At 39.7% G+C, this 27,695-nt stretch overlaps 1 protein-coding gene across 6 annotated transcripts in view; it reads left to right on the forward strand.

Moving 5' to 3' along the window:
* GRIA4 (glutamate ionotropic receptor AMPA type subunit 4) overlaps positions 1-27,695 on the forward strand; it is a 212,028-nt gene that overhangs the window by 170,886 nt on the left and 13,447 nt on the right. For 4 of the 6 annotated variants that reach the window (XR_004367554.3, XM_032747698.3, XM_032747702.3 and 1 more), the window contains exon 14: positions 23,942-24,056. The exons of the other annotated variants lie outside the window; for them this stretch is intronic. Coding sequence is in view for 3 of the 4 variants with exons in the window: in XM_032747698.3 (XP_032603589.2) it covers positions 23,942-24,056 (115 nt within the window). In the remaining variant the exon portion in view is untranslated. The remainder of the gene's footprint in view (positions 1-23,941; positions 24,057-27,695) is intronic. 6 annotated transcript variants of the gene reach the window in all.

The raw sequence follows: 27,695 nt of genomic DNA on the forward strand, positions 1-27,695 counted from the left end.
TGTTAATTATATAGAAAAATATGTCCAGAAGTTATAGAGTAGTTAAATGTAGAAGGCAGTGCTAATAAGAGAGGCTGCTCTATTATCTGAATATATTTTCAAAACACCTGGTTTTTATTTTGTATTTCTTATAAATTAATATCTCCTTTTCAGTATTTCAGACAACCTAAGAGTGGCAGGCAGCACTGCAGTTTAGGGTAGTAAGAAATGCCCATTGCTGACAGTCATACTTTACTGAGTCAAAGCTAGGGCATACATTTTAGGAGTATTTTGGCTGCTGTCATATATGTCCTAGCAGTGGGCTCTTTGCTTTAAGTGTACTTTATGGTGTTCTTTAATCCCGTTCCTTTTCTTCTGCAGAGTGTTCAATACCAACAAGAGACAGCCTGTTATAATGAGCACTGATAGCCTGTGGAAGTTATTTGTGTCAAATTTGAGCTTATTTCAGGTTTGTTCAGTTAGCTACACAAAAATACCTAGGAGTAATGGGGATAAGACATACAGCAGCTAGAAGTAAGGGGTCTAGTAAGACTAAAAAGAGCAGAGAGGAAGAGCACAACCAAAATTGTAAGGATCCAGTGTGAAGTCCTGGTTCCATCCCAGCTAAAGACCAAGCTCCCAGACAGTTCAATGAGGCCATAATTTTGTCTAACTGGGGGTCAGCAGCTATCATTAGGGTTGGGTGATCAAAACCATGTCATTTTTCACATGCTACTTTAAAATATGCTTCAAAAAGCAGACATGGGGAAATCCTACTGGACTTGAAAATTGGACCAAATCTTCTTTAAAGCTGTCTCGACTGGCTGTCCATGTCCATGCCTTTCCTGAGCCTTTCTTTCACATGTGCTAAGCTGCTTGTTCTCCTGCTGCATCCCATTCCCTCTCCAGCCCCAGCGACAAATCATCAGTGCTGCTTACCTACTAAAAACATTAAGCAACACACTTAATGTTCTGGATAAAAATAAAGAACAAGCAATACCTCACATTTGTACCACCTCTTTCATGAATATCTATGGAGAGTAGCACTTACAGAAGAGGGGAAATGCTTCCTTCCCCTGTGATTTTGAACAGAAAAGAGTCAGGTGTAAATTTTTTCTGCATGTTTCAGTATTTTCTGAAATTTTAAAGATTTAGAATATGCTGCTTTTGCTATTTTGACTGCATCCCACATGGTAGTGTTTCTGTCACTGATCAGATGACTTATGTAACTGCTGTCTGCACAGATAATTGCAAATATTGAACATGCAGCTTGAAATCCATGAAGGGCAGGCTAGCTGAGCTCATTACATAAATTAGCCAAAACACATAATTTACTACAATGAATTTTAAATTCTGTTTTATTTAATAATCCTAATTTCCTATTTGAGTTATATGTAGACAACAAATTACTTTATGTACTTCACAAATAATTGCAAGTAGCATATAAAATTTAAACATTCAAATGCTATCTTTGGTTTGTTCAAGACTACGGAAAAAACCCAGTTTTTCCAAATGAATTATTCATATCAAATTAATCACTGAACTATTTGAACACCTATTTCATTAGAAGTATTTTATTCTTAATCCTCCTACTTACAATTATATAAATCAGGAGGTTTTTTCCCTGAAAATATAGTTGCATCTGAATAAAACTAATGGGAGTCTATGGAGAACCAGACCATATATTTTCACACATCTAACTGAAAGAAAGTGGTTCTTCCTGTAGTATAGGATTAGGGATGCTTCCCTGCCATCACATCACCAGGCTCATGTTCATTACAGAGTACATACCCATCACTTGATTCATGCAGATGAAATCCACCTGTCAGAGAGATCCAAGGACTGGTCTCTCTGTGGCTCATGAATGTACACATGAGCAGGGTAGTGGATTTTAAGTCAAAACTCTTCCTTGTTGGGTTTCATACTACACTCCTGCAGTGTTCAACCAGTACCTATTGGCTAATTGGAATGATTTATTCTCAGTGCTGGTGCAGTATTACAATTAATGCATATCACTGAATGGAGGAGAATGGGAAATACCTGATGTGTGTTTCTTTTATGCCCAATGGGCAGTAGCACATCACATATCACGTGTGTCTCCTTCCTTCCATCCTTTTCAGTGATATTCATTTCTATATGATGTTGTAAAAGACTGACTTGTTTGAGAAGGAATGTGGGATTGAGGGCAAAGGCTCTCATCACAACAAAGATTGAGTTTCTCTCATGGCATTGCCCAACTGTTCTTACTGGTTTTCCTCCTACAACGGTAGGTATCCTTCCAAAGTCACTGTTTAGTACCTAGTGTGAATTAATGAGTTTTTTCCTTCAAAGGTGGTGCTTTCAAAGGTGGTTAAGAGAGTGCTGCTTGTCTGCTTAGCAAGACGTGCCTTTGTGAAAGTGTTGTCATTAGAAGGTGTTCTTGTGGCCAGACTTCTGGCCATTGTGGATCATCCCTGGGTCACTTGCAATAACTGTATTTCCAGAGGGCAACATCTGGAGATCTTGTAGTACTCAAGTCTTGTGCCTTGCATGCCTCTGCTTTTCTGTTTTAGATATGTAGGCATCATAAATAACTTTGAATAGTGAGGAACATGATAGAGTTCTCCACCCTAAGAGGTAATGAAAAAGGAGTTAAGGGCAATATTTCCTCACAAGTACACTAAAAGGTTTTTCAGCTTTTTGTACATTGAAGCTGTTTTATGTAAAGGGGAATGAGAGGCTGGGCTAAAAAAAGGAGGAGTTGCCATTTCTTCTCTTACTGTTTCAACTAAGGACATTTGTCCTGTCCTGTAGCCGAAAGTATGCAGCATGGATGAGAGAAACCTGCAAGGTCATAAGTGTCTGTTGAGACACTTTGAGCCCAGGCAGATGAGAATGGCAGGATTAGATTTAGACAAATAATAGGAAAACTTTGACTAGATGCATCAATGTGTTTTAGAGATTGGTGATATTTGTTCAACAACCTAATGAAATCCAGAGCTCTAATCAGTTTCTGCTATTGAAATTACAGTTAATGTTTTTATATATATATGAACCTGGGATTCTATATTCCATTAAAGTCTATATTCATTTTATGTAGTAAAGGATTAACTCAGTTTGACTTTAGAAAGAATTCTTTATATTCTGGAGATGAAGGCAAAAAGGTCCACCTGGTGATATCTGCTGGTTTTTGCAGCGTGACATCTTGTGACATGAACTGACTTTACACTTTATCCGTTCTTTACCGTGTTTAACATAAGCTGTGCAGTGTGGGTGGTGCATCAGGGATGCTAATGTTGCACATGTAACTTTACCATCATTCTAGCAACTTTTGTGGAGAGAAAAGTGAAAACATAAGTGAAGTTAGAGATTTTAGTTTCCGTGCCATGCAAGGGAGGAGTGCCCTGCAGATTCCTTGGGGTGCAAAAGGCATCCAAACGGTGCCATGTCAACAATGTATGGATTCTCCTGTTTTATACAATGTAATGTTCAATACCTGAAAGAGAGTCACTCTAGAAGTGAGAGATCTGTGGTGGAAGGACATTTTTCTTGAAGAAAAATGAATCTGTGCGGACAAGATAAAGATCTGTTATGAGAGATCTTCTATTTATTTGTGCATGGGCTCTGTAATCTACCATCTTGATCTCAGTGACTTCGTCTTCTTCTTTTCCTGAGGTGAATCTCTAAAACTGCCATTCTTTCATTGCTTCATTTCAATGTGGTACTACAGCTGGCAATGTTACCTTTGCTTTTCACAGATTTATCTAGTATGGTTCATTACAAATCTAGTGTTGGAAGAAAACTTATTTTAGCAATGAATGCTCATTCATACAAAATGTTGGCAGACCTTACATAGGATGGAATATTATCCCCCCCCCCCTTTTTTTTTGGTAAGTGATATTTCCTTTTCTTTTTTTCATTGATCTGAAAATAGCACTATAATAGTATAGTTTCTTCCAATGGGACTATTTAATTTTTTATCAAATGTTGTCCTCAATATTTTGGAGACCAGACTATAAGGAGCTTATTGTGGAAAGAATTCCAGCTCATCATTCACTGCCAAAGCTGTTTATTGTGAACTTAATATATTATTCTGAGATATATACGAGTTCTCATTTTACCCTGGATTTGTAGGTCAGTGAGTTGGTAATTCACACCCGGCTCTGTAGGAAAACCATCAGAGTCATTATGAAGTAGTCAACTGTAAGGACAGGTAAAAACATTTCCCCTCAAACTTCTTGCATGATCTGGTTTCTTATGTTTTCTATAAGATTGGATTTGTGTGAACAAAAGGATAGGTATGATATTCACAGACTTCCTCTGAGTACACGAAGAACTAGGAAAAATATTTGAGCTGACCACCCAATTATTTTACACTGTCAACATTTGTTTACTGCAGAGGACTTCTTCCACTGTTTTTTCTCTTAGGTTTTGTACTGCAGAAATCCATGAATCTTTAGAAAAATAGACTTTTCCCATCTTGAAGCTTCCTTGTACAAACTGTGTTGTATCATAAAGGAAGCATTTCCCTAGACCACTCTTCAGTGTACCCTATATTGTTCAGTTTTCAAAGGTCTTTATAGTTTTTGGGGTTTTTTTTTAACCAATATTGTTGATGTAACTATTCTGTCTTGGTGTTTCTATGCATCTGGGCTGCATTCTTTACTCAATGGCATGTTCCTGTTTCTAGAAAGGTACAAAAATAGGTAAAGGTAATGTGTGGTTGAGTCACCCTGATAACATCAGCAGCCCATGTGCCTCTGAACATGTTCTGACACTTCAGAGAGAAGAAGGGATATTTCTTTTGCTAGTCAGCTGTCTTCTGGTTGGCAACACTGGCATATAAAGGGCTCCCCAGATCATTCTGAAGACAACCAACCATCACAGTGAGTAGAGATGCAGAGGAAGCAGGTTTGATTTTTTTCTCTTTTCCGTTTTCCTGCCAGAATGCCTGGTCTTGCCCTTAATCGGTGTTACTCACAGTCGTTTCAGCAAGGCACCGTAGGACCTCAAAACTGATGTTATTTATACATGATGTAGAGAAGATATAGAAAGAACTGGTGAATAATTGAGGTTTGACAATTAAAATGAGTGATGTGAAATTACTGAGTTTGACCTCTACACTTTTGAAGCAAGGGCCACTGGAGAAAGCAAAAACCCCTCCATAGTTATGGGGTTGTCTCTTGATACTTGAAAGAACAGGATTTTAGTCAGCCTAGCAGGATTTTCCAAGGTCATTTCTTTCTGTGATGCAAAATTATATGAAAACTCGAATGTGATCTGTAGCATTTTATACATATATAAACATTATCCTGTTTGACTGATGGTGTGGATCATACTGTATGACTTTGCATAATATTTTTCCCTTCACTGTAGGCATAACAAGGCTTGAATTACCACATCATTACTATTCAGTGTCAAAGCTCGTAGCTGAGATATTTCTCAAGCAGGTCAGATCCTTCAGAGCTTGTTGGGTTTTCTATCAACTGAAAATAACACTTACTAGGTAAAAAGGAAGAGAATGGGCCACTGCTTAGGAAGGAATATAAAAGTCAGGGGTCAAAAGAAGATCAGTGAAGAGAACCTGACTATGAATGTTAGCAAGTTGTTCTTTCAGCTGAGCCTGGGAGGCATACTTAATTTTGATTACCTGGGTTATTTCTGTCTAAAAACAGAGTATCTATTTGAAAAGTAAATATAAAGCCTTGGGAATAGATTTGAGTCCCAGCTTCCTCTATTCCCCAGTGATGCTTGTTGGATTAATTTCATCATTTTCAATCAAGATAAGGGTCTTCCCTGTGCAAAAATAGTGCATTTAAAAAAAAAAAAAAAAAAAGGGAAAATTTGATGATGACTAGTAAGATTCACTGCAAGATGTACAAGCAAATGTATTGAGGCAAAATTTTCTACTTGAGAGAGTTTTCCCCATTCTTGCAATTTTTACTTATAGAGGAAGGAAATTGTAATAATTCTCATTTAAGTCACCAAACAGCAGTGCTATTGAGATAATTTCTGATACTTGTCTCTTTGTAAGAAAACAACTCATTAATGTCTATGATTCTGCACTTGCTGAATATTCTCTGACCTGAGGGAGAAAAAAATCACTCTATCTTTCAAGTACTTCAAAGAGCCGTCTCTGACCTGCCTTGCGTCACAGAGCCTGTTTCTTCATTGCCACTAGCAGGAAGTTTTCACTCTCAGACTTCAGGGACGATTCATAATTGAACAAAGCTGTCTGTGGTTTGGAGGAGAAATCTAAAGTCACAGGAATTTGTTCTGCTGCCATTTCTGCTTTCGTACACTACAAATGACAGTAGAAGCAACTGATGGAAGGAAAAGCTCTTCCAAGAAACTTAGCTCCCATGTTGGTCACACTGTCAGGTTCTGGTGCCTCTCTGCTAGTATCATCCTGCTCCTTCCTCAAAGGAAAGTCTTGGTATTTTAGTGAGAAAAGTTGTGAATTGAAGTGTTTCTGAGCAGGAGTGAAAGAACAGAGCATGGAAACAGCAGTAAAACTATTTCCTAGAAAGGTTGGTTTTGTTGTTTTTATTTCCCCTAAACATTTCAGTGGCCATAGGTATTTTTAAATTAGCAGTATAATCAGTGCAAAGGTGAAGCTACCATTCTGTATCTTACTCTTTAGTATTTGCTTAAAAGCACAATGAGGCTTTTTTGCAAAAATATTTTTACGAGCTATTTATGCAAGAGATTTCTCATTCTGATATTTAGTGATTACTAAATATTTCTTTACTATCTTACAGAACCATTGGGCCAATATGAGATAGTAAGCACCAGGAAAAGTTGAATAACAGGTTTGTTTTCTACAATCAGAAAGAAATCAAAGAAACAAAAAGATCAGAGTTCTTTTCTTGCTTGTCTGTTTCACAATTGTTTGAATGCAAACAGGATGGGAGCTTCACAATAACAAATCTACCCAAATGAAATTTGTCAGACTGTTAAATTCTCTGACAAGTAAAGAGGGGCTTATATTCAAGTATAACCAATGAACTTACCTCAGACTATCAGCAAGGGCCATAATGTCTCAAAAATACTGATACCATTGCTGTGCACACATCTTACTGATTTTCTGGACTTTTACAAACCTTTGATAAGCATTAATCCCCACTGTATTCCAGTGGAATACAAAAGGTTATGGTTGTTTCCAGTCTATAGATCCCCTGAGAAATAAATGCTGCCTCTTGGCACTTCAGAAATAATTTTCTCCTGCCCTTTTCCCTGCCATTTCCTCAATCCCTTGTAAAGCACCTCAGCAGAGGGCAAGATGCAGCCCTTTATATTTTAACAATGCTGCTCATTATGATTTCTCTCTTTTCTTTTTATTACAACTCTCTGGCCATTCAGGTGTCAAGTCCCAGGAACTGCCCTTTGAAGTTGATGGTACAGTTCCCAACAACTTAAAGGCCTATCCCACTAGGATAATAATTGTTCAGGTAAATTGTACGTAGACTGAAGCAAGGGAGCAGGCTGCTGAAAGGCATCTCAGCAGAGTGCAACAATACCTCTCTGTGGAAATGACATTTAGGGTACAAATAGCACCTGAAAAACAGTTTGTGATTAGTCTGTGTGATAGTTGCAAAACTGCCCATTTCCAATTGACAGTAAGTACTAGATGGACTCCAAGAGATATAAAATGGCCATTTAATCTTTGTGCAGCCTTGATTCTTGTGAGAAATCTCCAACCAAAAGTAGGGAGAAAAGCTTTTTTTCCTACTTGTGGTTTTTTTCCTACTTGTGCTTTTTTTCTTTCTTGTGGTTGCTTTGAACTGAGAACGATATCTCAGACCGGCACAATGTGTGACAGAGTAGGCATTATGGACTGAACAACCCAGCATGAAAGGTAGAAAGGTGTTGACAGCACAAAACAAGATTCAGAAGTTTTAATGTATAATTTAAGCTACTTGTGTCTTGACACAACAGCTCTAAAATGCAGCTCTTTCCCATCATCAGCATGTTTCCAAGGAGCTCAGGTTCCAAGTAAAAATGGCCATATGTATATCTCACTGAACAGTTCAAGTCTAAAATATTGTTCAACAAAATGGTGACTTATGGCTTATCAATAATTTTTCCTATTAACTGATCTGCTTTGTGTCTGGTAGGAGGTAGAATGAAAACTAGAGCTCTTTTTCTCAACTATCTCTAGCTATCCTTCGCTCACATCTCTGTACTTCTATAACTCGATGCCTTACTCCTGTTTTCTATTTTCCTTCCTCTGCTTCCTAGTCCAAACAAGTCAGAGTGAAAGCTTAAAACAAACCTGAAAAAGGATTTAGATCCTATTTAACTATATCTTTTAGCAAATCCCATTATGCTAAGCAATGCTATGTGTTCTTTTCTTATGACTCTCTTTTAAAAGTTATTGGCAGGATTGGCAGTTTTCTGTAGTCATAGTTTGACTAAAATTATCCCCGCAGTTTTTTAAAGCCAAAAGTCAACTGGATAAAAGTGATCCAGCCTGACCTGATGCAGAGACCTATTTTATTGCTACACTTCAGGTACTTCTTTCTACTCTGAAATAACACATGAAAATAATAATCTGCCTCCAGCACACAATAGAGCTTTCTTAGTACGTTTTTTCTCCCCTCTTATTCAGGAATATCATCTCTGTGCAGGAAGATCCAGATCCCTTGCTAGCTTCCAGATCTTCCATTACTAGCAGCAGGGATGAATGAGGCCTGCAGGTGAGAGCAGCCCCAACATCTGGCAGCCCATCTGTTATCTCCAGAATATGTACAGCTTTCCCTGAACATAATTACACATCAGGCTCTTTCCAATCTGTTGCTGATATGGTTCCATTTAGTGTGGCCCAGATTTGTAGCTATGTCTTTAAGAGGCTTTTATATGTAGAATTAGATTTTGGATTCTTTGATGCGGATGCAGGCACCTGATTTCACACATTTTATGCTATGTCGTTTAGGTGATTTAGGTCTATTTTGGATCTTAAAACTCTTAAGCCTACATAAAAATTCATGGGATCTAGTTATTTCCTACAGAAAATCTCAGCTTTTTCTAGAAAATCCAAATCGTCCATATTTCATGTGCCTAAATGTACACATTACTAGACAATTCTTCACATTTTTACATTTTCAACAAATTTTGAATTTTAAGATTTCCTCAAGAAATTTACTGCTTGCAACAAAAAATATGAAGAGACAGGATTAGGAGGATGCTCATTTCTTCATTGGTTTTAAATAAAAAGAAAATGCCCTCTTCCAAAGCTAGGGGACTAACCAACATTCAGATGCTCTGCATTTACTATGATCCAGTGCCTCAGGTTTTATACAGTATATGATACTATTCTGATTATATTCTATACCTGCTGATAATATTTTTTTGGTTTAAAACCACATGAACACTTGACAATTAGTTTTGACTTTTCAGTTTAAATAATGCAAACTCAGTCTATGAAAGTGTAGTTGAAAGTGAACAGAAAGTCATCACAGTTTCTTGAGGATTTAGGATTTTTTTTCCTGTCACAGTTAAATAAGCAGGCTGCTATTTTTGGCATCTCTTTTAGATAGTGGGCAATTATCCAAAGCAGTTTCCAATTAGAGTGCTTTTAGTTCTTTCAATTTGTAGGCCACAAGAGAAGACACTGTTGCATTAGATAAAATAATTGCAAACATTCAGACTGCATCTAGAACACAACATCCCTTTTTTTCAGCCTCCTCAGTTAAGAAAAACATCAATAAATTGAACCTATTTCATGGAAGATGACCAAGATAGAGCTAGATATGGATCTGAACCTTCTCAGCTGAGGAGAGTCTGGGAGAGCTGGACTTGTTCAGCCTGGAGCAGAGATGGTTTTGGAGTATCCTAGGAACAGCCCAGAGTGTCTACAGGGGGGTCTTCAAGGAGATGGAGCCAGACTCTTCACAGCAATGTAGGGCAGGAAGGTCAGTGACCACGAACATAAAATGAAAGGGGAGCAGTTCAGACTGGATGTAGGGAGGAACTGACTGCCTGAGGGCAGTCTGACAATGACACTCTGCTCAGAGAGGCTATGCAGGCTTCATCTTTGGAAGTGTGCAAAACATGACTGGTTGAAGCCCTGAGTAGCTTGGTCTGATCTCAGGACTGACCCTTGTATGAGCAGGAGGTTGGACCAGACAATTCCTTAGGCACTTTCCAGACTGCACTGTGCTATGATTCTTTCTTGAAAATTATGGCTGTGATAAGGATATCTTCACCATCCCATTGAATTTGCTGAAGCTACAGGAGTATTTGGAAAGTGGAAAGTTGCAATAAACATAAGCAATAACTTAGGGAAAGTGATGTTTCTGTTTCCTTCATGGTAGAAGGTCTTCTCCTGACCACTAGGCTTTAGTTACAATTTCTGTGAATTAAATGTCAAACATTCTCATCTGAATAAAATTTTCTTGCTGGAAAAGCAAAATAGAGTGAGAGAATCTGAAGTCAGTGAAGTAAGTGGCAGAACTTCATACCTCTTCTTGGCCAGGAAAAAGGAGCAATTAACTTCCTAAGCAGATTTATACAGCTGCTGGGTGATTGACAGCATGGATATTTTTGGAACGCCTGAGTGGGTCAAAATGTGTGTTATGGGAGTCAGGCCACTCAGGTTGGCTGTCCCCCACTTTTGACAGGAAAAATTAGGAGTATATTGTGGTTAAAGACTGAACTGAGGAAATACACACAGAAGTTTAAGTTTAGTCTGTCTCTGGGAGACCAGAAGGATAAATTCTCTATGAATGATTGCCCAAAAAGACCCAGAGATTTCTGAGAAGCAACGAAGCTTGATTGCCTGAAATTGTGTCATATTGGTGAGCTCAGTTAATGACCCTGCTCAGATTTCCTGGGAGTCTTGGAGGAGGTCTGTGCACCTTCTACTTCAGATCCACCTTTGCAAATTGAGGGTAATGACAGTTGCCCATCAGCCTCAGAGGAACAGTGAAGATTAATAGCATTGTGTTTATTGTGCTGTGGATATTTGAAGCCCATTCCCACTCCAGATGTTGGTATGATTATTTCAAATCCATGGAGATGTGATAAACATGATGGTAGATTTCTCGGGGTCTTTGGTCAAAGAAACTGATCTGGAAAGAAAACAACCAGGAAATTGTAACTTCAGCGAATGGTTTCTGAAACAGTCTGTGGTCTATGACCACATGTTTTGTGTTCCATTTAGAAAGCAACAGCAAAAATCTCCATCATGAGTGGACCCTACTCTGTATGATTTTTTAATTAAAATTGGCACATGGGCAAGTGTTCAGGACAACAGTAATTACATTATTTGTATCTCCATATCCACTGTGGAGATCTATTAGTACCTTTAGTATTGTGTTTTCTTTGTAGCCTGGCTGCTTGTATTTGAAACTTTACAAGCATGTGTTACCATATTGATGACTGTGCTTGGTCCAGCTGGTCTGAGAGCTGCTATATTTGCATTTCAGAGACTGGTTTGGGTTGGAAGGGACCTTAAAGATCATCTGTTTCCAATCCATTGCCATGGGCAGGAACACCTTCTACTGGACCAGGTGGTGTAGTGGATGAGAATGAGTGGGACATAGTAAAGTCCTGGCAGAACCATTGTATTGAGCTGAGTGTGGCCTTTCCTTCACCACCACAAGTGGCAGTACAGGGACACAGAGCTGTGCAAAAGTGAAGGTGCTCCATGCTTAGGTGGAACTTGCTTCCATGCTGGGGAAGGTGGAGAGTTTGCTGCTGTGTACATGGATGTATTGATGGTGACATCATATAGCTGGTTGCCAGAGGGATCGGATTGCCCTTGTGATCATTTCACCTGATCTTGGGCTGCTGTTCAGCTGGCTTCAGGGCATTTTAATTATCAGCACATTGGCTATTGGACCAACCATCTCATCTGGTTGCTGGCACTCATTATGTTTGTCTAAGCATATCAGATATTCCTCATTAACTTCTGCAATAATATTCAGACAGAAAGTCCTAGGAACTCTTCCAGCTAATCCCCATTTTGGCTGCTGACCAAATAAGGCTTTATATGGCACAACTGTAATTGCTTCATTTGTATAATATTGATCTGCCATTAGGCAAAACACAAGCCAGCATTTCACTTGGGCACAAGTTTTGCAGTGTTCTTTGTTGTTTGCATTGCAGTTGCAGCTTCAGTTCCTACCTGGGAATTGGTTTTTTTCCCCTGATTTTTTGTCTTTCAGTCTCTGATTCTTATTAAAGTAATGAACTTCAAAGTGCTTGCATCATAAGTAGACCAAAGCTTAAGAAAACATGTCTTAGCTGGAATTTTTCCATTTATTGCCTTTATGAAAAACATCCATATGGAGGCACAAAGAAGCATGAATGTAATGTTACAGAAATCCCTCATGTCTCCTCTCAGTCTAAGTTTAGACCTGCCAAAATTGCATCAACTGTACAAATCTCATGAATTAGTGATCTGTTTATGGCAGCCATAAAAGTCAAGAATCCATCCTGATTTCTGTGCTGCCAATAGCTTTTGGCATAGTGGCCATGTTTCATTAATAACTTCATGGACATTGATGTCAGTGGATGAATTCCCTCACAAGCAAACAGCAGTTTTGCCCTACAGCTTTCCCATGTGGAGTACACATTTCTTACTAGGAAAAAGTTATTGAAGAGCTTGCTTGTATTGCAGCACTTTTAGTACTGCACAGAAGGCTGATGGTATCTGGCTTCACAATCATATCATGCTTCATTCTCATTAAGATGAGACTAGGGCTTGGTGGCCAAAAGGTCTAACCAGACAGGCAAAAGGTTAGGAGCAGTACCTTAGGAACAGAACAAGCTTGTTCCTAAAATAAAGGCTTGTTCCTAAAATAAAGATATAGACGTAAATAGAACCACAGAATCATAGAATCACAGAATAGTTTGGGTGTGAAGAGACACTTAGGGGTCATCTAGTACAACTCTTCTGCAATGTGCAGGGACTGAGAAGGTTTCTCAGAGCACAGACCACCCTGACCTGGAATATTTCCAAGAATGAGACACTTCTCTGGACAACTTATTCCAGAGTTTTACCAGCCTTATTCTAAGAAATTTATTCCTTATGCCTAGTCTAAGTTTACCCTCTTTTAGTCTAAATCTGCCTTCCTTTAGCTGGAAACTACTGTTCCTTGTTTTGTTTTAGCAGGGCCACTCAAAAGCTTTGTTCCCATTTGTCTTATTACCCTCCTTACAATATTGAAAGGCCTTGATAAGGTCTCCCAAAGCCTAGTTTTCTTCAAGCGGAACAACTCCAGTTGTCTCAACCAGCTCTCAGGAGGGCTGATCCATCCCTCTGATCAATTTTTCACCCCCCTCTGGACCCATTCGAACAGGTCCCTGTCCTTCCTGTGCTGGGGTCCCCAGAGCTGGATGGAGGTAGTCATGGGAGTGGAGTAGAGGGGCAGAATCACCTCCTTTGACTTGCTGGCCGTGTTTCTTTTTATGAATTCAACTGAATGTGATCACTCCATGAATTCCTGAGAACAGCAGTAGTATTTTTTCCCCCCAAATGCAGTTGCTGGGAAGATGGCAGAAGTTGGGTTTTTTTCTTTCACTGCAGCTCTTGCCACAGATACCTATATCTGTCACCCTGAAAGTGGTTAAATGCAACTCCTTTTGTATGACTTATCTCTGAGGACATCTCAGAAATATTAGCTAGGATAGAGGATTTTTATCACTTTTTCATGGAGAATCATAAGCTGATGATTAGTAGTTTATGAAAAAGGCATGTGGAGATGCTCAGTTGTACACTTTTGCTTGTAGAAGTCACTCTATTGTGACTCCTGATGTTTTTCTGCCATTGCTGAGTCTTAAAGACATCTTACACTATTCAGGTGCTCTTTTTGAGATCCTGATGCTTGCAAGAGGGAAAATACATAAACATATCACAAGGAGTAGAAAACAAGCAAAGACCATTTCAGATTCAGCTCTTCTTACCCATCATTATATGTTCATAAGTGATGGATTCAGCCTTACATTAATGAAAAACTGGAGAAGTCTGAGAGTGAAATATTTTCAAATATTTCCAGATTTGACTCAAATATGCAAAAATTCCAGTTATCTTCAATATTGCACTAAAATCTTGTGTTTGTTATTATGTCCTGCTACCCACAAAATAGAACATACATTTATACAGCACATTGAGATATGAGGCTGGTGAGGAACCAGAAAAACCAATATTTGTAGTTAGCCCTGCAGGATATTTTGTCTTCCATGGTTTGTAGTGAGATTCAGCAATAAGTTCTGACTCCTTTTGGATATCACAGTAACATTTCTTCTGGGGTAGGTGATTCAACCTAGGACTGGGTCTTCCTGCAGAAGAAAGCTGTGAAATGCTCAGTCGAAGGTACAATATTTCTGCGCTGCTGGGACATGTTGAATGGAGTGAAAAATTAGAATCTGATGAAACAGATGCCACCCGCTTTGTTCTGGAAGGTTTTGATACAGTAAAATCTTCTTCTGCATCAGGTAGCCGGAGTTGGTGCTCTTAATAGGCTCTCTAGTAATCCATCAGTGATATCTAAGGGATTGAGGTGGATGTAAAGAAGAAACAGCTTTCTCAGTTACAAGGAACCACACCATATTTCTATTCAATAAACACTGAATTGCATGTTTACCTAGCCTCATTCTGGGTGAAAATAGTCCCTCTGTGGCATTCAGAAGCATAAATTTTAAATGCCTTACAAATATGATTAAGAGATTATATAAAGGAAAATTTGAATCCTCTGGCCAAGATTAGTAATGGCGAATAATATTTTCAGTCCTGTTAAACATCCATTTGCAAAACAATAAGATCAGTTGTGCAGCATTTGGCTTTTTCTTGAGATGGAGAGACATAAGGAGTTTCAACACATGCCTGGGTAACAAAATATAATGTCATTGCAAGAGGCTTGCACTAATGCAGTCTAAGTGGGAGAGGAGTGGGACAGCATGAGGCATGATAGATCTTCTCTGCTGTGACCCTCACCTCAAGCTGCTACTCCCTGACTTTCAGCAGTGCCTATCTAACACAGATGGAACCTCTGCCTGGCACTGGACCACATGCTGTGATTTGCCATGAAACCCTGACCTGTCTGTGCCAATACTGTAATTTTTTTTTTTGGCTTGGGCACCCTAAACTTAGAAGTTACTGGAGAGGCAGGTGAAGCAGTATCCATGCATCTTGCTGCAACAAAAGCTGTTGATGTCTGCTTCACCTAAGGCGTAAAAAGCAAAAAGCTTTCTGCCAGCCATGCCAGAGGTGAATGTTGGCCCATCTGAAAGCATTATGTGGAGGAGAGGGATGTACTTACACATGCTCACTTTACACATTTCAACTTTAAAAATATTACTGTAAATTCTTTCAGCAATTTCAACTATGTAAAAACCATAAATGGCTCAGGGTTACTAATGTTTCAGAGGTGAAAGAGAGTTTTGAGGCACTTGGCAGTGGGCTAAGCTTATCATGAGAGTAATTCCTGCAAAAGTGTCTGGAGGTCTCAGACACTTTTGAAAAAAATTACTCAAGTGAGGGATTTGCTGAGACACTAGCACAGGTTACCCAGCATTATTGTGGATACCCCATCCCTGAAAGTGTTCAAGGCTGGGTTGGATGGGCCTCTGAGCAACCCGGTCTAGTGGAAGGTGTCCCTGTCCATGGCAGGGGAGCTGGAACTAGATGATCTTAAAGGTCCCTTCCAACCCAAACTATTCTATGACTCTATGATTCTAAGCCTTTAAAACATGTATTCTGACTTGCAGGTGTTGGACTCCAGCAGCCTATTCACAAAATCCTGCTGATGCTGGAACCAGCAAGAAAAATTGTGCTTTAAAAAAAAAATAAAAATGCACTGCTCAATGACAACAGGATTAGGTAGTTAGCAAAAATAGCAAAAAATAGCTCAGAGCTGGGAGAAACTAGCATTTCTGCTGCTGCTAAAGACTGTGTACTGAACCAATATGAACCAATTCTCTAGGGACAATTTTATGTGTTTTTTATTTACAGCAAATCTTTGTGTAAAACGGAGAAACAAGCTGAGTTGCAATCCCAGGTCAACTGCTGTTGTTTTTACACAGGCAAAATATATATTTAATTACTTATGCCAAGAAGTGTTTGCATACTGTAATTGGAATATCTTGCTGCAAAACAGCTTTCAATCTATATAAATATTTTAAGCTACAGTCATCAGACCTCTAGCTGGCGTAAATTGTCAGAACCTCTTTGAATTCAAAGTAGCTGTGGCAAATTTTAGCAGCAGTGGGTCTCCCATTAATTGGAACTCCTGCTGATCCTCAAGGTGTCAGTTTGGCTCATATTTGTTTACAAAGCTCAGCTCAAAGAACTAAACATGTACTATACTTAGGCTATACATAGAAGCTGTAAATACTCACTGCCCCTGGAAATTAACCGTCTTATTTGGATGGCTAAATGAAGAGTGCTATATTTATTTTAATTAGCCACAATTGAAAAGTATCTGAGCACTGCTGTAAATTTCCCAACTCTAAATAGATGGGAATAAACATACATTCTTGTAAAAATACTTTATTCTTATTGTTTGACTAATATTTTGATATATTTTTCTTTAAGAGGTGTTTTAAGTGCAGTTGGACAGGAGATTTTAAAATATTGTTTTTAAAAGGTTTCAGCTTCTAATGCAGCACAGAACCTTCCCAGAGCTTTTTTTGCAACACTTTGGCTTTCTACAGACCATTCTTCAGGGCAGGGGTAAGTGAATTTTGCAAGGTGGAATTCAGGAGGCATTCACTGTTCTAGTGGGTCCTGAGCTGGACTTGAGCTTTCTGCTGAGATGGCTGATCATGTCCTTTCTTTGATAAGCATGAATATAAAAATGGAGGAGCTTAGCAGAAAAACCTGAGAGACCCACTGGAGAAGAGCTAATATATTATGAAGACTCACAACATGAATACTATCAGTTCTTTATTTAATATAAATGCTGGCCAGCTTCTGACAGAAAGTGCCAAGGACTCTATTTTGTTTGAAGTAACATGAAAATGTTTTGATGACTCCTGTGCTTCAGTATTTGAATACAGTATTTTTCATACAAGTAACATGACAGCATGCAAACCTTTATAAATCCCAGTAAAAAATTTCCCATGTAAGATCTTAAATAGGTTTAAGAGGACATGCTTTTAAAGGAAGCCTTTTGTCTTTAAAGTTTAGATCATTTTTCTTGTAAAAATGTTCATGCATTAGCTCTTCTTTTTAATATTTATGTTATTGATCTTTCAAGCCTTCTGAGTACACAGTGATGTAAGCTTTGGCTACATCTTCCTTGTTAACAGAGTGCTTGTTTCATTCCTAATTTATTAAACATATTCAGCAGTGCCATGCAGCTTTACACTTAATTTCTCTTGATGAATTGTCAAACACCCTTAAACCGCACTACATTTGTGTCGTGTTACAATCTGCCATCAGTGCTTTTCAAAACATAGATAAAATAAACAGCTCAAAAGATGTGCAGGTTTTAATTTTTTGCTTGGTAAGGTTGCATTTTAATTTTTCCTGTTAAAAATTATTTGAATGGATTATATACATAAGCTATAAAAATGCACCCACTTGTGATTCGCTAAGCACATTGAAGACAGATCCTCAGCTGCATGCAGGAAGCGCTAGGCTGGGGGGTGAGGAGAGGCTCCTGGCAGCTGTGGCCTCCTCTTCCCAAGCCACCTGGGCTGGATACCCACAATTCACATCACTGAAATACGGTCACTGACCTTGGCTTCACTGAGCACCCTTCTCTGCCTTGTCCTGCAGGAGAAAGCCCTCCAGCCTGCTCCAGGAGTGCCCAGGGGTTGGTCTGCATGACAGCTGCACCAGCAGGCAGCTGCAGGGAAAGACATCCAAAGTGCAAGGAAGAAAATGAGCTTGGGACACATCATCACTTGCCAACACTGGCTGTGATACTGCAGGAAAGCTTGTTCCTGTAGTGGTGATGCACCACCACATCTGTGGTTTTACTTCCCATCTTTGCTGATTCCCTCTTCTTTACAGGCACCAGATATATAGGAGTATATGTGCAACAAACTTATAGGACATTGTGGTCGTATATTTTATCCTAATAGAAAGGAAGCCTCTGTACTTTGCCAGTTGGTCCATACCTTGCGTATGGCCCACCTATGGAGCTTTGTCCATATAACATTCAGTATTCCTTGTTAAACTTTGTTGTATGTTCAGAGAACCTGAGGTTAACCAGAGATGCTGTCTCTTTGCACCATGTGACTTCTAAGTGACTGAATGATTTCTGAGACTGAAATCCCTTGTGGGAATGATTTGTGAAAAGCCTGTTGGAGGGTTGCACTCTGCTCTGCTTTTGCCTCCTCAGCTGCAGCAGTGCCCCCAGTATTTCTGGGACGCCTGGCTGTACAGTATGGCTGCAATTTAAACAAGGCTCTTTTCACGTATGTAGGGTCTCATTAGTGATTCATATTATTTTTGCACATCTAGCTCGTTTAATATTGTGAGTGAACATCCCCAGCTCTAGCAGTGAAACAACAGTGCCGCCATCTGTGATGATAACTGCAGATCCGTGCTAAGAATCTGCCCAGGATGCAGGGAAGTATTTTTGGTATCTGACATGCCAGTTACACAGAATTTATGAGACTAAGTTCAAGAAAGGGATTCAGGAAAATGTCAAAGCTGTTTAAATAGCTAAGACATTTAAGTTTTCCTGGCAAGGCTCTACTGGCTGCCTAAAATACTATTATTGAATGCTTACAGCAGAGATCCTGCCTTGGTTGTAATGCATACTTAGGTGCCTGTCTGTGCCTTTATGCCAGTATTCAGTATTTTGTATTCAAAAGCAGATATTCTGAGACCATAATTCATGGAGGCAGTCTTCATGAGCCAGGCCAAGGCCTTGGTATTGCATTTGGGAATGATGCTGATTGGTGTATATGAGTGGTGCTTTCCACCCATCCTATGAACCATGGTGCTTCCAGAGATTTTGGGAACTGAATGACTCAAATGAAAAGCAGCTGTGGCTGAGAATATACATATTTGTATATAAGTGTACATATGACTGGATACATATTCAGCCTAACTAAGCTGGAGAGAGCCTTTTCTCTGTGTTGTGTGTATTCAAGTTCTGGACATTAGTTGATCTTACTGAGCAGAATGCATTTCATGTTTTAGTTCCTGATTTCTAAGGAGTGATGAGTTCCTGTGATGAAATTGATGTTGAAAGTGTTGCATTAGGCAAAACTTTGTGTCCCTTTTCATGACGTACTGCCATGACTGTCTCAGATTTCCAGCAGTGCTTGTGATGTTGGCCGTGGTGGTCCTTTGGCTGGACCTGATCTCATTCCCTTGTGGTGCAGGGACCTTTGTGTGTCTTTATTAGCTGTGGAAATGCCCCTCTTGTGGCTGAGCATGTACGTGAGCTGGGTACCACAATGTGGTGTACCATGGTGTTCAGGTGATTTGTTGCATGCCTCCCTCACTGCTTCTTACAGACTAAAGTCCAGTGGATGGGTCAAGTGCTCACCCTTGATGTGATCCAAACTCACTGGAAGTCAAAGCAAACCTCTGCTGGCTTCCCTGGGTTTTAGGTAAACACCCTGCTGCAATTCTTTTGGGTAACAAATGAGGTATCTGCTTGGAATCACGGATGTTATTTTGCAAGGGACTGGGTAGTCCTGTTGTCATCTGTCTGTAGAGTTTTATCTTTTGATAACTGTGTAAGGTGTATCTACAGCACAGATGGGCTCTTCTAGAAAAAAAAAAAGGGATACCAATTAATGTTTTAAACTGATTAATGCTGTTTATTTATAGGGAGATGGACAGTGATTTTAAATGAGTGAAAATGATTTAATTCTCATCACATTTTTCATACTGTAATTCTAAAGACCTGTTAAAAATAGGTGTGATCCATGAAATGAAATCACTGTCCGTGTACCCAAGAACTTGTGAAGTGAGATCTGCAGTTTTGTCTTAACTGGCTTGACTATTGCATGCAAAGACTCTGTTTTCTTCAGAGTAATGGAAGAGGCAGGACTGTGCAGTGACACCAAGGATTAAGAGTTAAATATGAAAGGCCTTGCCTGCTTACCACTATTAAACCCTGACTCTTATAAAGACGTCAGTTCCTTTATTGAGGAATATATTGTCTTTAGTGGGAGTTTGGATTAAGTGTGGTATTGCAGATGCAGTCCTACTTTTTAAGGTGAAAGAAAAGTTTCTGCCATGGAGACTCAGGTTTACAAGTGCCTTTCTCTGTGACAGAACAAAGTACTGTCTAGGATGAGTGGGGTGATCTAGCCCTGCTCTGAGATCTCGGTATATAATTTTCAATGCAATCACTATTGCACATTTTAGGCTCTCAGTTATAACCTACCTGGGAGGTACAGCATTGTTGAGCAAAGGTTCTCTGTGTTTTGCTGACCAGAGGTAAATTATTTATTTCCACATGTTGAGGTGGACCTGGATAACAAAGCAACAGAGAAAGCAGTGTGAAACTAACCTGGTTTTACATGGCCTACTACACATGATGAGGACAATAATGTGTTACATTTATAAACAATACAGTTTAATTTCAGAGTGATGATTGCAGCTTAAATCCACATTTACTTCTTCATCCTTTTTATTTTCATTTCTCTATTGTGCTGTGAAACTGTCTATGGATATGGCTAATAACCCAGCTAAATAACCCTCTCATGAATGGGTTTCATTTATTTATTTATTACTCTAGAATTACTATCAACCAGCTGCAGCTTCTCTAAATAAATGTGGGAACATTTTCCTGGATAATCTTTAATGCTTTGAAAGATAAATTTAAACATTCGGCAAGTGAGAAAGCTCTTTCTCTTCAACATGAAAATTAAACATGAAAACTTATGTTAGTTGTAAAAGACATCACCTAGTTGTTTTTAATTCATCTTGGAATATCCAAGTGAAAGGTGTAAGCAGACATTAACTTGAAAAAGAAGTTGTAAATTATCAAGTATCTTCACCCAAAATAAGATAGAGACTGAAAAGAAAAAAAAAAAAAAAAACCTTTCTAAGAATTTTAGCATAAGGACTTTGTCTAATTTGGTGAGCTTTAATGTTCACACTTGAGAGACTACAGCTCAGAGGAAATAGTTTGAAGATGCTATTTTCAGATAGACAGATTGATAGGGCTTTCCATCTGCTTTAAAATCAGACTGAGATTAAGTGGCTTGTTGAATTGAGAGTTAGTGATATTCCTTGAGATACATTTCATTTTTCGTGGGAGTGATCAATCCTGCCTGCATCTGTAGAACTGTCAAAGCAGCTGCTTGTGTTATTGCTGCCCAGTGTGACAATTCAACGTAGCAACATTAAATTAGACCTTGGTTTGGATGCCTTAAAGCGAGAAGGAGTTTTGACATTGACTTTGTAGACAGCAGGCTCCAGATATATATCTAAGCAATTTTCAGAATAAGTAATGCTGTTCAGCATCAAAGAAATGTGTTTCCAGGATCATCTTTCATCTATGGCCTGGTCCCAATGTCCTTAAAAAGGTAACATTTATATTTAGTGTACTGGAAATCTCTCTGTTAAGTGGCAAGGCTGGCCACACAGTTATCTTTCTGAACAGGGCAAACAGACTGAAAGCACAGGCTTTGTAATGAAAAGCTGAGTATGAAAAATCTGTAGTAAATATGACTGATTCAATCCAAGAACAAAAGGGACAAATGAACAATTTCATTCCAATTTTGCAATTGCTTCTCTCCCTCTGGAGTGTGAACCATAATTAGAGCACTTACACAAAATCACATTTGTCAGCTTGGCTGCTAAATTCCCCTTAAAGATTTATCCGCCAAGAGCAGTCTGTTATCACTCCCACTACAGCCTGCAGTTCTCACTTTCACTTTCAGGGACAGACAAGCACTTACTTTATCTCTGTTGAAAATCTCCTGTAAGTCTAGCTGCAGTGAAGTTACATAACATCAGATCTACACACAAGTAGTTTCCAAACTTCATGACCAGCCACCAAGGACCTGTCTTTCATCCAGGAGGAGCTTTATGAAAAGCTGTTACCAGAAGAGAGTAAAGCTTTGTCCTGAAGCTGATATTTGTCCCACAGATGGACCAGAGTAGTAAAGGACTCTCCATAAGCTATGAAGTACCATTTTCTGTACCTGGTTGCCAGGAAGATATCTCTCTTAATAAAAGAAAAATTTATATTCTAAGACCAGAAAAGACCCCCAGAGACAAGAGATCAGCCATCTCTAGAGAGGCTGAATCACAAACCCCAGTGTCTTCTAGTGCCATATGATTTGACAGAGTCCTGCTGCCAGAGGACCTCTTCCTGGCCCTTCTCCGAGTGCTTTGAAGGTGTTGCATCCTCTCATTGTTGAAGTGAGAATGTTATTGACAGTCTTATTTCTTGTCATATCCCACTCATTCCTGACAGACAGATCTTGAAAGTATTAAACAAATTCAGAGAGAGAAACTCCATCTTTCTCAACCCCATATCATCCCCAAAGAGTAGTAGTTAAGCTACTGCACCTCTCAAACTGCTCCACGTGCCTCTGCAGAGCCACTCGTGAGCCTGGGCAGACACCCATCACAGAGAGGAGACATTTCTCATAGGCATAGATACAGTAGGGACCTCTGGACATAAAAATAGGAAGATGCTATTTTACTGATACTGATGTAGTTGTGTATCGTTAGGATATGTGACTGTTTAGGGTCTTAGTAATACAGATAAGAAATTGTACACTAACCACTGCCATCCAGTCCTGGTGCTCTCTGGACACCTAAGGGAAATCTCTGAGCATGCACAGAAGCAACTGCATCCTAGGACCAGCTGTGTCCTCGTTCTTGGCTGAGTTTCAGTACAATTCCAGCAGCCTTGAATTCCTACAGAAGCAGTGGTTCTGTGCTTTAGCCTTTGTGTTGGCAATGCTCCTCTGCCTGCACAGATCTAAAGTCTTTCTCAGGTATTTCTCTCATCCAAAAAAAAGAGAATTTAAACATGATATGGAGGACACCAGGCTCACAGAACCCCTTTCAGTCTGTTGCGCCCATGCCACTGTGTTGCTAGCAAAGAAGAATTTGTCTTTCACCCAGTGGTAGCATAACATCTATAAACTCTCCAGAGAAAAGTCCTCAGGATGTCCAGAAAACCTTCTTGTCTCTCAGCACATAACTAATTGGCTGGCTTTTCTCTTCCAACAGTGCTTGAGTTTAGTTTGGCCGCACTGTTCCCAGGTTTCCCCAGTGCAGTTCCAGGTTTCCCCCTTCATCATCACCTTTCTCCTCAGTCTCTCAGGTGCTTTTTGGGCTGGGACACAGGGTGCTCTCCCAGAACAGCAGGGCAGTCCCTGGAGTCATGGCACTAGGTGAGATCCCAGGTCTTGCCTTTCAGCTAAGCCTCTAATGTGCAAAGGGAGCAGGACTCTAGAGCCTGCATCCCATATGCACAGATGTGCCAGCAGCAGGGCTTCAGTCAGCCAGACCTCTGGGCACTTTTGTACAGTGGGTCTGGACAGCATCTTAGTCAGTGTGTGACCTGTTAGTCCTTCTCAGCTCTTCCTCCCACAGCCTGTTTCTGGAGCCCTAATCCTTAGCTCATGCAGGATCAGTCTGAAGTGCTACATGTCACAACTGTAGTGACACAGTGACTGGCAGCGTCTAGCACAGGCAGTCTGGATCTTGCCTCTTTAGTACATGAGGATACATTTTCTCATCTGCTTGAAAAAACAGCCTGGGCACACACTTCAAATATAGATTCAAATAAATCTGTGTAAATCGTTTTTAATTCCAGGCAGAGTTTTATCATCATTTTGCAAAAATAGTTTGGGTTGGTTGATAGAATTTTTGCATTAAAATCCAAGCTGTTCTGAAAATCGTTTCTAGAACTGGAAACACATTTTTCACATTTGGAAATAACCACAATTATTTGTGCTGCCAAGGGCTTTGAAATATGGAAATGAGAGGTTTATTTAGTGTGTGGATCAAGCTTATAAACAGCTTAAGTCCTCATTCCTTCTAACATCTTAACAGCTGTGCAGTTTCTTACAAAATATGTTTTATCGTTTCAAGAAATGCTGTTAACCTCGCAGTTTTAAAACTGAATGAACAAGGCCTCTTGGACAAATTGAAAAACAAATGGTGGTACGACAAAGGAGAATGTGGCAGCGGGGGAGGTGACTCCAAGGTTAGCCTCAATGTCACCAAAAGCGGGTAAACAGTATGTGAAGTAATTGGTGCATCTGCTGGGGTCTTACCTGCCACAAAACAGCTTCACCAGTAGCACAGCACTGCTGGTACCTGCAGCTGAAACCGAGGTGTATGCAATTACTGTCAAAGCAAAAATATTTGCATTTGTTTAAACACCCCAAGGGGAACTCAAAAATGGTCTCTGGGATGAGATCTATCAACAGTTTTCAGAAATACACATCTTCCGAAATTGTGGTGAGCCTTTTCCAAACTTGTTAAATACCTTCAGAAGCCTGCTCACTAGCTAAGACTTTTTTCCTACTATATGGTACTACTAAAAATATTTTTCAGTGACATAAGCGGAAAAGGGGAAAAAATCAGTGTGACTGTCTCTGAGGGGTAATTTAATGTATGGTCCAGGCTCAGGGATCCATTGTTGACACAAGCAATACTTGTACAAATTACAATTTTCACAAGTATCCAAAAGAGGAAGACAAATTTCAGATAAAATATCTTCATACTGACATTTTCTGATATCTTTCCAACAAATTGAAATCCATGGTGGTTCCCTAGACATAATTTATTAGAATTTATCAGGCAGGAATTTTAGTCTGCATGCTAGGCTGAGGTGTTAACAGCTTCATATTCTTACTGCATTCCCCTGTCTTCCATATGGCCAGAACCAGTACTTCCTTGCTGCCTCACAGCTTCATTTGAAAAACTGCCTGGTACTGGAAAGAATCAAAAATGTGGAAGACGGTGAAGTGGGGGAAAATTGAGGTATTAAAAATACCCCTTCTGTTCTAGGCAGCATGTAATAATATTTATTTATGTGCTTGTGTGTGAACAATATATTAGAGAATGCTTCACAGGTAGTTGTTCAGGCACACAGCTAGCCAGATACAGATGATTAAATTTGACTGATTTGTCATACATAGTTTATGTAGCTTCCTTTACAGTTGCCTACATATATTTTTTCTTACTATTTTCTCTCCTTCTTTAGTCCTTCTGCTCTTCCGTGCTGTGTCCTGGCCTCAGGGACCATCCCTTGGGCTGTTCTGCACTTACCCAGAACTGGTCTCCTAATCCTCTTCACTTTGCCTGAAATCCTGCTGTTTTACCTATTTTTCCCCACACCGCTCTGCTCGCCAGCAGTCACAGTTTCAAAAATGGTCTCTATTTTCTTTTCCAAAATGTTCAGATCTATTACACGCAATAGCACTTAACTCTACTCAAGCCTGGGCTTTTGTATTACTGGGGGAGGAGTATTTATTTATTGATTCTTCTAATATCACAGGCAGAGAATAAAATCATTAAAATGCCTCAATTTTCTTAGAATATCCTCCTCATAAGCCTGCAGTGGTTGCAAAGTGAGACAAAAGCTAGATAGCAAACTAAGGATGTTTTTTAACTTACTTTCCCTAATTACCAGCCACAGGTGCTCTGAGTCATGAAGCAGGGAAAAGGGAGCAGCTTGTGGTAGAGGAACACACAGGGCTTCACCAGGAAAATGTCTGGAAATGCTGTGCAAAGTGACAGAAAAAAGAGTTGGGAGAAAAGTAGAAAAGAGAGGTGAGGAGTGTAGTTCATGGAGAAACCAAGGATGTGTGAATGCAGGAGGAAGGAAGGAACACACGGCCAGTGTAAATAAACAGTAGGTGACACAGGTAGTTCAGGATGCAGTAGGCAATGTGGTGGGCAGGACAGTGTTAGCAAAGGATGGAGAACATGGTGGAGCTCAGCCTGTGGTTCTGGGACTACACACAGCCTGCCATGAGCATTTACCTGGCCTGGGGCCTGTTTCTTGCCACAGTTTTTCCCAGGCACAGCTGAGTGAGTTGGCAGTGCCAGTGGTCCTGGGAAGCTTCAGGTCTATCATGTGCCTGCAGTGCCCACGCTTGGTGGAACCAGGGACACCATGCACATGAGCAGGCACTCTCACGCTTCCCAAAGCCTGCATTGCAGCAGCTTCTGATCTTGGGTTATAAACTACAGCCAGGCTGATTCCCCAAGAGGTTACCTAGCCATTTATCATCTGTAAAATTCATTTCCTTGCTCAGAAACAGTCTTGATCAATTGAAATCAAAACCCTTTCTGCTGAATTAATGGAGCTCTATGTATTTTGTTTCTTTTCTACTAGCAAATTATCACTAGTGGAATAAACAGGACACTATGCACTACTTTGGTAAACCTGATAGTCACCAACAAGTCCTGAACTAAGTTCTTACCTTCTTAAGAAGCTTAAGAATACTTCTTTTCTCTGGATGAATTTCAAAAGAACAAACCCTGAGCTTTTTCAGCAGCTCCAGTTTAAATTGCAGGGCTTTGTCCTCACCTAATGAGAATAAGAAACTCCTCTTCATTTGAAAGAACTACAGCACCTGAAGCTTAACTGATAACTGTGCTGTTACTATTTGAGATTCATTATTCAGAATATGAAAGTGCAGACCCACAATATCCCTTCATGATAGTACAGTGGACTACAGAAATGAGGGAGCTTCCAGGGAGTTCAGCTGTTCTCCAAAGGTTTGTATTGCTCTGTAAAATAGTATGTCTCCTACCTCCATTCTCTGCTGTTAAAAGGTCACCTCTAGCCTCTCCATTTATTGTTACCTTTAAGGGACAATCTTTCAAAATTCAGAAAGTTCAGAAAGCTGCCCTGTGTGAACCACCTGTGGTTTAGTGATCTGATTAATTAGTTCATGATAGAAGATAAAAGTGAGTTCTTCAAATCATTTGAGTGTTTTTGAAACTATTACCTCAGATCCTAACTGTATGCCATCATTTTGTGTGGTGCACAGGAAGGTACTGAAACACAGTTTCTGCCACTTTGCTCCATTGTTTTTAAAAAGTGTGAGTGGACAGAAGCTGTGCTGATGGAGATCTTTTCCAGTCTCTGCTGGCAGCCCCCAAGAGAACACATTGGCCCATGTTTTTTCAGTCAGCTGATGAGACTGACCTTACACTTAATTAATGGCTCAGCCATGAGTGGGTAATGAAAATGCTCCTAAAATATATCCCTGAGTGCATTTTTAAAATCCTTGTCTGCCAGAATTTATATTTGTTTCAGAATCACTCAGTATTGTGATTTAAATGTTATAATTGCCCATTTGTTGTCCTGAACACAGCTAGCTCAGAACTTCATTAATCCATTTTAAAGCACTCTGATTTTGCTGATGTTGTTGGTTCAAGATCCAGCCTGAGGCTCTTAAAAAATGGCCCTTCCAACAGCAAGTGATTGATGACAGGATAGGAGGAAATTAATAAGAAGCCAAGAGAGGAGGTAGAAGGGCTGAGAACATGATGAAAAGTTAGAAAACCAGTGCCACTGTGCCCAGGTCAGGCTGTGCCAACACTCACTTCAGCACACGAGTGAAGAACAGGGTCTCCTGTGCTGTCACACAGCAGTTCTGCACTATGGCTATGAGGGGCAAATTCTTCTCCATACATAAAGGGTAATTTTAGTTATTATTTCTCATATATTATCCTTACATGAACTTGAGGCAGTTGGATCCTCAGCAAGAGAGATTCTCAGCAGCTGTACACTGGAAAAAACTACACTGATTTTCACAAACTGTGCCAGTTTACTCTAGCTGAAGATTTAGCCCAACTTTAGTAATTCAGGAGTCACTAAGCA

Source organism: Taeniopygia guttata, chromosome 1 (assembly GCF_048771995.1).
Source record: "Taeniopygia guttata chromosome 1, bTaeGut7.mat, whole genome shotgun sequence".
Taxonomy (NCBI): domain Eukaryota; kingdom Metazoa; phylum Chordata; class Aves; order Passeriformes; family Estrildidae; genus Taeniopygia; species Taeniopygia guttata.